A 9,452-nucleotide genomic window follows, 5' to 3' on the forward strand; every position below is an offset into this window, starting at 1 on the left:
AAAAATTCTTTCTATCTATCTATCTATCTATCTATCTATCTATCTATCTATCTATCTATCTATCTATCTATCTATCTATCTATCTACCTACCTACCTACCTACCTACCTAGCCAACTATTACACACGCGAATTGTACTGCATATTCCTTCACGTGCGCCGCCTTCCCGCCTACCAGCTCAGTTCAAAAACTACATTTCTTTTAGACTTCCTTGTAAGAGGTTTTTTGTTTTTTTTAGAACGCAGAGTCTCAATACGGCTGGGCGTGGAACCCGAAGGAGCGACGCCATTGGCTGAAGGGAAAGGACATCAAGAGTCAGATCATTGGCGGCCAGTGGCTGTTCTGAAGGCGTGGCTGGAGGGGGTAGTTTGTGAGAGATTCCGCTTCTGATTGGCTAGCAGTTCGCAGTGGCCCCAGAGAGCATTAAAAAGGTGAGTGTTCCATGAAGTCGTGGGTGAAGCCTTTAGGAGGGCCTGAGCAAAGTAAAGCAGTTACGTGGCATGTAACCGACCTGAGACACTGGAAGGCTCAGGCCCTTGGGGCAGGCGCTTTGCATTGGTAACTGTGGGTGGCGTGTTGAAGCCTGAACTGACTGCGGAGAGAACTGTCAGCTTCCGTGTGTCTTGGATTTTTTCCCCCTATTACAGCCTTATTAAGCACATGGGGAAGGGCGGGATCCTATTTAAGTATTGTAGTTAAAGAAATGCTAGTCGGGTTTTCAGTTCTCAGAAGAAGAAAGTTTGACCATTAGTTTTGATTTTTTATGATTATGTGCCATGAGGTTGGTGTCAACACTTAGCAGACACAAAAATAGATTTTTCTCCATTGAGATCTATCTCTAACCTTGGGTTTCGTGTCTCCCAGCCCCACTCCCTCAAGTCCTGCTGTGCTGCCTTATGTTGGTTGCAGGGGAGGAAAAAGGGGTATTCCTAGGAGGAATGAGCGGGGTGGAGGTATCTATTCCCAGCAGGAATATACCCAAAGTATGAAGGTTATCCCAGCTGCTCACTAAGGCAAGCAGGCATCTACTGTGTGTTGAGCAGCAGTGATATAGTAAGATGCTGGAAACAGATTATTACTTTAGTGACAATAGCAAAGGCAGCAATTTATACTGCACAGGAGAAGGCAGAGGTTCCTATATTTTTTACCAAGACAACTGCATGGATAGAAAATAGGAAATGATTGACAATATAATGCCAGATGATGGCCCTCTCAGGTCGGATAGCATTCAACGTGTTCCTGAGGAAAAGTTCTTAAAACATTCTTAAGGATGGTGGTAGGATTGCCTGTGGGTTGACACATAAAATAAAAAACAGTTTGATTGTATTTGTCCCTTTATTTATCAATAGGATCAGTATGAAAGTCTGTTAACATTCACTAGCAAAAAATATGGAAAACTCCAGAAAATCTCAAATGGAGCTTAAAGTCCAAATTATGAGATAGTTACATCAGTGTGATGGAGCAATTCAGGTATTGAACCAGGATCTTCTGGTTCAATCTTCTAATCTTCCCTTAAGACAGTTATTCTCTCACTCAGCCCTAGACTGGGCAATTAAAAAAAAATACCAACCCATATTGGACCAGGGTGGCAGCTTACGATTTATAATTATCAGGTAAGGAGCTCTTAATCCTATACTACCTTGAGTGACAATTGTGATAATAATAATTGTGAAGCTGCCACGAATTACTTTGAAGTTGAGCAGTCTAGAAATATTTCAGGGTAGAAGTCCTGAAAGAAAGTTTCAGGATATTCTAATATCTCAATCTGATCTCAGCTTGGAAATGTCCCTGGCACGGCTTGGAAAAGTGGTTCCCAAATCAAGCATCTTGTTCCTGTGTGACATGCAAGAGAAATTCCGCCCCAACATCAGCTACTTTCCTCAGATTGTATCTGTGGCAGCTCGGATGCTGAAGGTAAACACTGGAGGGTGAAGGGCAAAGAAGTTTGGCATGGTCTAAGAGATAGGAGAGAGAGAAAGATGAAGGGATAGGGGAAGAAATTTATATCACTTAATGGTTTTGATTGGGTCCCCAATCAAAGTACGCAAAGTACAGAAGTTCTGTAAATATGGGTTCCAGAATTCATTCAAGTGTTACAAGGAAGCCATGCTTTAGCTGTTAGGGATGTTACCCATCAGGTTCCTCCAAGATTAAGTCTAGTCCATAATTTGGAGGTAGATATTGCCCAAATTTTAGTGACTCTTGGGAGCTGTTTGCAAGAATGTTTTGTTGTCAATGTTGGCAAAACCAGGCATCACAACATGTTATTTTGCCAAATGTCATGGTAGTGATAAGATGCCTAAGCAATTGGTTCTTTGGGATCCAGAAGACAATGAAAATTCCAATAAATACAGGGATTTTAAGCTCTATTAACTTGAGCAAACAGATGTAAAAGCATAACATAAAAAGCATATATACCAAGCAAAATATTACCAAAATTTCTTTCAAACTGTCAGGAGTTCCTTAATTATGACAGCAGAGATGTCCCAAGGGCAACCAATTTCCATGGTACCTAGTGCTAGGTTCCATGCTGAAGCTCCCAACAAACAACAAAACCCCCAGGTTTTTATCAAAGTGTGGCACTATGACTTCATGGCCCTGCTATGGTCAGGAAATTTCAAGACCTGACTTTGACTGGGGGTACATGACTCTGGGATGGGAATCAAAAGCCCTGAGACTTTCACTGTGAATAGAGAGTTATGTGAAGATCCAGCAAACACGAATAAAAAACAAACAGGCTAGCTCAAGGAAGAGCTCTAAACCTCTAGGCTTTTTTTTAATACGAAAGAGAAATCAAAACAGGTCACTAAATTCCTCAGAACAACGATGGTCTTCCTGATTGCCAATACCCAAGTACTTACTTCTGGAGATGAGAGGGTCTTCATGAAAGAAAGGCCCTTAAGGCAAGGCTAAGGTGTCTTGTGCAATTCCTTAGATGGACACAAGGGGTCAGCATAAAATCAGCATCTGAAAAGCTCACCTCTCCATCTAAACCAGGGATGTCCAAACTTGACATCTTGAAGAGTGGTGGACTTCAACTCCCAGAATTCCCCAGCCAGCAACTTGCTCATATAGCTCATGCTGGCTGGGGAATTCTGGGAGTTGAAGTCCACCACTCTTGAAGAAGTCAAGTTTGGACAACCCTGATCTAAACAATCTGGGAGTACAGCTTGTTTTCACTGCACCCATCCCCAGGGCTCTGTTCTGTCTCTCCACAGGTTGCAAAAGCTCTTGAAATCTGCACTGTGGTCACTGAGCAATACCCCAAAGGTTTGGGTCCAACAGTACCGGAGCTGGGAGCTGAAGAATTGCCCAAATACCCCAAAACATGCTTCAGCATGCTTATCCCAGAGGTGGAAAAAGAGATGGCAACTGTTCCCAACTTGAAATCTATACTTCTCTGTGGGATCGAGACACAGGCTTGCATTATGGTATGAGACCAGGAATCTGGATTTTGGGGGTAGGGCAAAAGAACTGATGCCAGGGTAGACGGGCTACCGATACAGCTATTATCAGTGAACCAATAGAAGAGAATATTTGTAGCTCACGGTTGAACTGTGAGGTTCTTGATGCTTTCTGAGCTTGGTTTCATTAGTGTTCAGCAGAAAGCTAATAAACTCAGTTCCCCTCCTATTGGTGCTGCAGGGGGGTGTACGACAACTTGCCGTGGCTGAGTTACCTCAGCCAACTCATCACAGTCAACTTGCTGTGGGACAACTCGCCGTGGGACAACTCGCCATGACCAACTTGCTGTAGTAGAGCTTGCTGCAAGACAAGAGTTGCACTAAGGTCAAAGAATAGAATAATTAAAGGATGCCAAAGAAGGGACAAAATGAAATGTAAATGACGAAAATTTACAAATAAAATAAAATTATTTAACCTGAATTGTTAAATTGTCCCACAATAAGTTTGTCCCATGGTGAGTTGACCATGACAAATTGTCCTGTGGCGAGTTGGCTGTAGTGACCTGATCATGGTGAGTTAGCCATGGCAAGTTGGCTGCGGCAAGTTGGCCCATTCTGCTAGTAGCAAACCCAACTGCATGTGTATATGATGGTGCTTAAGGTCTTGGAGTTAACACGGGAGATTCAAGTTTAAAACGCCTTTAGGTCTCAAGGGTTTGAACTAGTCTCGCTAAGCCATTATTCTTTGCAAGGTTAGGGGAATCTTTAGGAACTTGCTTCTTTTGTAAAAAATAACAGATAAAGAAAGCATCATGCTACAAACTCAGCCCCAGGGCAGAGTTTAGAGCACAGCATGGTTTTAATTGTTGTGCCCCACCTCCTGTGGATCCAGCTGCAAAGGGCTATTGTACAGTTAAAAGGAAGAGAGGTTCCTATCTAAATCAACTTGTATTTCTGGAGGAAAAAGTGGGTTAGAAGCTTAACAGACCAATATATAGAAGGACTATAGAGGTCAGGATTATTGGTCTTGTTCAAATAAGCCAGTAGCTTTTTTTTATAAAGATAAAGGTTCCCCTCGCACATATGTGCTAGTCGTTCCCGACTCTAGGGAACGGTGCTCATCTCCGTTTCAAAGCTGAAGAGCCAGTGCTGTCCGAAGACGCCTCCGTGGTCATGTGGCCAGCATGACTTGATGCCAAACCTTTTTTTATAGAACACGCTAAACCACAGTTTACTGAATTAATTATCGCTGCTGGATTCACCAGAGGAGTAAACTGTAAACCATGCTTATAAGCCAGTGATGGCTAACCTTTTCTGGATCGAGTGCCCAAAGCGTGCATGCACGTGGGAATGCCCACACGTGCACCCGAACCCCCAAAATGCAATGTGTATGCAGCCCCTGTGCATGTGTCCCACCCCCTGCATATGCTCAGCAGAGACCTGAAGACCAGCTGGCTGGTGGGAGGTGCGCGTGCATGTGTGGCAGAGCTGAACTGGGATGACGGCTTGCATGCCCCACAGAGAGGGTCCTGCATGCCACCTCTGGCACGCGTGCCATAGGTTTGCCATCACGGTTATAAACTATCCTATCTAGGTTCATACAATGTACAGGTAGTCCTCAACTTACAGCCATTCATTTAATGACCATTCAAAATTACAACAGTGCTGAAAAAAGTGACTAGCACCTGGTCCTTGCACTTTTAACTATTGCAGTGGCTTTGCAGTAATGTGATCAAAATTTGGGTGCTTGGAAACAGCATGTACTTATGACAGTTCCAGTGTCCCAGGGTCATGGGATCACTATTTTTGAACTACCCAGCCAGCTTCTGACGAGCAAAGTCAATGAGGGAAGCCGGATTCACTTAATAAGTGCAGTGATTTGCTTAACGACCATGGCAAAACGTTGTGAAATTGAGCATAACTCATTTAATGACTTCTTCAGTGATGAAAGTGCCAGTCCCAATTGCATTCATAAATCAAAACTACCTAGTGTAGACAAACCAACAGAAGAAATTATACATAGCTCAGGGATGCACTGTTAGTTTCTTGGTGTACTTTGAGCCTGATCGTTTTTTTTTTGCATAGGTTTCATTGATTTAAAAACAAGCCATATTTTGATCTAATAGGTTGAGCATACTCAGCCAAGTATTTTTTTATTTATTTTGTATATATATGCATAAGCATGAAAATAACTATATAATATATAAGTATATATATGAGCATAAGTATGTAATAACTATATTAATTGGATATAATGAAAGGAAACAATAGGACAGGAATGGTGGGCATGTTTGTGCTCTTATGCACGCCCCTTATAGACCTCTTAGGAATGGGGTGAGGTCAACAGTAGAGAGTTTTTGGTTAAAGCTTTAGGGATTTTGAGAAGAGACCACAGAGTCAGGTAGTGTGTTCCAAGCATTAACAACTCTGTTACAGAAGTCATATTTTCTGCAATCTAGATTGAAGCGGTTAACATTGAGTTTAAATCTATTGTTTGCTCTTGTATTGTTATGATGGAAGCTGAAGTAGTCTTCGACAGGAAGGACATTGCAATAGATGATTCTATGAGTTAAACACAGGTCCTGTCGAAGGCGGCAGAGTTCTAAGTTTTCTAAATTCAAGATTTCAAGTCTGGTGGCATAAGGTAATTTGTTGTATTCAGAGGAGTGGTATGACTTCTTTGGTTTTGACTCTGCATGTTGTGTGAATCTAGACACCTATAATTTATTCAGTGTTTTAAGTGCCAGAGTTCCCAAAACTGGAAAGACATCCATTTCTTCCTATCTCTGAATCTTTAATCGATGTAGCTGGTCTGGAAAATACAGGTAGTCCTCGACTGACAACAATTCATTTAGTGACCATTCAAAATTACAACAACACTGAAAAAAGTACTTATGACCCTTTTTTACAGTTATAATCTTTGTAGCATTCCCCATGGCTACGTGATCAAAATTCAGATGCTTTTTAAAAAATTTTATTTACATTTATATCCCGCCCTTCTCCGAAGACTCAGGGCGGCTTACAGTGTACAAGGCAATAGTCTCATTCTATTTGTATATTTTTTACAAAGTCAACTTATTGCCCCCCCAACAATCTGGGTCCTCATTTTACCTACCTTATAAAGGATGGAAGGCTGAGTCAACCTTGAGCCAGGCTTGAACCTGCAGTAATTGCAGGCTGCTGTGTTCTAATAACAGGCTTCTTACCAGCCTGAGCTATCACGGCCCTTATTTATTTATTGGTAACTGGCTCATATTTATGACCATTTTTGTGTCCCAGGGTCATGTGATCCCCTTTTGCGACCTTCTGACAAGCAAAGTCAATGGGAAAGCCAGATTCACTTAACAACTGGATTGCTAACTTATCAACTGCAGCGATTCACTTAACAACTGTGGCAAAAAATGTGGTAAAATGAGGCAAAATTCACTTAATAAATATCTCACTTAACAGAAATTTTGAGCTCAATTGTGTAATTTCAAATCCTGAGGCGCCCGGGAGGGAATAAAACAAAGCACTTCAATTTTTTTCTCAAGCTAAGAACGCCAAATAATGTATAGGTAGTCCTCGACTTACACCTATTAGTTTAGCAACCATTCACAGTTACAACAGCACTGAGAAAAGTGACTTGTAGTTGGTCCTCGCACCCTTCCCAACCAGCTTCTGATAAGTGAAGTCAATGGAGGAAATCAGATTTCCTTAATGACCATGTGATTCACTTAACAACTGTAGTAATTCTCTTAGCAACCATGGCAAAAGTAAAATTGGATACAACTCATTTAATAACTGTCTCGCTTAGCCATGGAACTTCTGGTCTGAACTGTAGTTGTACGTTGAGGACTACCTATAGAACTTAGAAATAGGTATGAAGCTAATTTGCTTCTATGAATTAAAGGAGAAGCAGCGAGGCTGCTTTATATGCAGGGAGCCAGCTTACCACCGGTGGGTGTATTCATGGTGAGAATGAGGACCCAGCATAGTCATCTCCACAACCCATAGTTAGTACCAAATACCCCAGCATTTCTTAGCCCAGAGGGCTGCTGACTGGGCAATTGTGGGAGATGGTTGAAGAACTGAAAGAGTTGCAAAACCCTGGGAGCGGCAGAGTTCTGAAGAGTGCCACCACAGGAATGATTGCTCTCTCATAGAAACTGAAGGCAGTTTCTTCTCTTTTCTTTCTTTCTTTTTTTTTTTTTTTGGATCCAGAGTACTGCCTTGGATGCCATGGAGCGAGGCCTGGATGTTCACATCGTGGTGGATGCTTGCTCTTCTCGCAGGTGATCAGTGGGACGGTTGGGGAGAAGAGTCCAACATCGCCCCTTCCGTTTTCCTCAGGTCTTTCACTGGGTTCTATTCTTTCTGTCTCGCTTTCCTAGCCAGGTGGACAGGATCATAGCTCTGTCCAGACTACGTCAGAGCGGGGCCTTCCTAACCACCAGCGAGGGACTTATCCTGCAGCTTGTCCGGGATGCAGCCCACCCGCATTTCCGAGAGGTAATTCTCTAAATTTCTTTGCACACTTCCAAGCTGCTGGCTTCATTCACCTGCTTCAGTTGGCGAGTGCCTCTTTATAAATGCCCCCCTGGTAAAGCAGTGAGATCTAATCGGCTCAGTGTGAAGCAGTCCCACTGATATCGGGAGGAGCCTCTTTGGTGGTATCCCAGCCACCCTTACAGAAGCAGGCTGGGGCTGTTTCTTTTTTTGAAGGGTAATAAAATTACAAAACCCATAGTTGCTTGGTCAGGATCAGCAATATCAGGAGCAGGTGATGGGAGAACATATCGTTTTTGTACATTATTCTATTGTGTCTCACCTCCTCATGTGCTCACTGGCATAGAGGAGGAGAATGCAGTAACTAGTTACCAGAATTCCTAGATAATTCCTGTTGTGGGGCCACTCTAGGCTCTTGTCTCTATCTAACTGTAAGGCAATTTGGTTGACCAAATGAGGCCAGCTGATCCAAGCAAATCAATGTGAACAAACCAGTTCTCTGTCTCCGCCCAAGGGAATGTGGTCTGGCAGAGTTAAACCAACCTTTGCCTGGGAGCATATTTTTGGAGAAAAAAAGAACTATACTCATCTTTCAATAGACTATTAGGCCACTCTCCAGAAACTGGATGGCACTAGGACTGAAACTGTCAAACTTATTTTAAATGTAATAGTATATCCCTTCAGTCACAATGAACATAACAGTTTTGGTGAGAACTTCTGGCAGGGTTCTGGGGAAATCCATATTTGTGGATCTTGCATGAGCAGGGGGGTTGGACTAGATGACCTCCAAAGTTCCTTCCAACTCTTACTTCTTCTATCTTGTGAATTTCTGCTCGCTTAAAGAAAAGCAAGTCAGATAGCTTCCGGATGATTCTCCAGCTGTCCCCCCCTCCCTTTCTTTTTCAGATTCAGAAATTGATTATGGATCCTGCCCCTGACAGTGGCCTTCTGCCCCTCATAAAAGTGCCAGATCCCCTTTTTGGTTAGCCCAGCTGCTTCAAGGGTGATCTTCTTTTAAAGCACCTTCAGCCATTTCATCTGATGTCCTTGTCCTTCTCAATGGGAAGGAACGAAATCCAAGATTCTTCAAGTTGACTTTAAAGAGGAAGATGATGAATTATAAACCAAACTGAGAAGCTGCATCAGACCTGTGATCTTTCTATAGTTATGCAATGAGATGGTTGAAAGAAGGACTGGTAATATTTTGACCTGGTCTTTTTCGATTAAGAAACATCAATACTCCCTCATTAGCTCATGATGGAATCTTGGCAATGTGTACAAATATATATTTAATTTGCACGTTTTATTGTGACAGTTCTCTTGTGAGGATGTATAAATAATATGTGGAATTGTTTTACACTTTATGTCTATGGAGTTTCTCAATCATCTGGATCATGGTTGTCCCAAAAGTACTTTTTCAAAAGGCAACTGGGCTTTGTTTTTCCTTGAAGATGTTTTACTTCTCATCCCAGAAGCTTCTTCAGTTCTGACTGCTGAACAGTCTTCTTGGATGAAAAGCGAAACATCTTCAAGGAAAAATAAAGTCCAGTTGTCTTTTTGA

The 9,452-nt window shown here is 42.3% G+C and overlaps 1 protein-coding gene across 2 annotated transcripts; it reads left to right on the top strand.

Annotated features, from left to right (window-relative positions):
• Positions 1 to 292: 292 nt before the first annotated feature.
• Positions 293 to 9,248, top strand: ISOC2 (isochorismatase domain containing 2). 2 transcript variants are annotated; one of them, XM_058181077.1, is made up of 6 exons: positions 293 to 430; positions 1,775 to 1,913; positions 3,218 to 3,430; positions 7,607 to 7,677; positions 7,777 to 7,894; positions 8,798 to 9,248. In XM_058181077.1, exons 2-6 carry the CDS (start codon positions 1,782 to 1,784, stop codon positions 8,876 to 8,878), a joined length of 615 nt encoding a protein of 204 aa, XP_058037060.1. In that variant the 5' UTR covers positions 293 to 430; positions 1,775 to 1,781; the 3' UTR covers positions 8,879 to 9,248. The 2 variants fall into 2 exon arrangements, with proteins under 2 accessions (XP_058037060.1, XP_058037061.1); XM_058181078.1 differs by lacking the exon at positions 3,218 to 3,430.
• Positions 9,249 to 9,452: the final 204 nt, after the last annotated feature.

Source organism: Ahaetulla prasina, chromosome 4, assembly GCF_028640845.1.
Source record: "Ahaetulla prasina isolate Xishuangbanna chromosome 4, ASM2864084v1, whole genome shotgun sequence".
Lineage (NCBI taxonomy): Eukaryota > Metazoa > Chordata > Lepidosauria > Squamata > Colubridae > Ahaetulla > Ahaetulla prasina.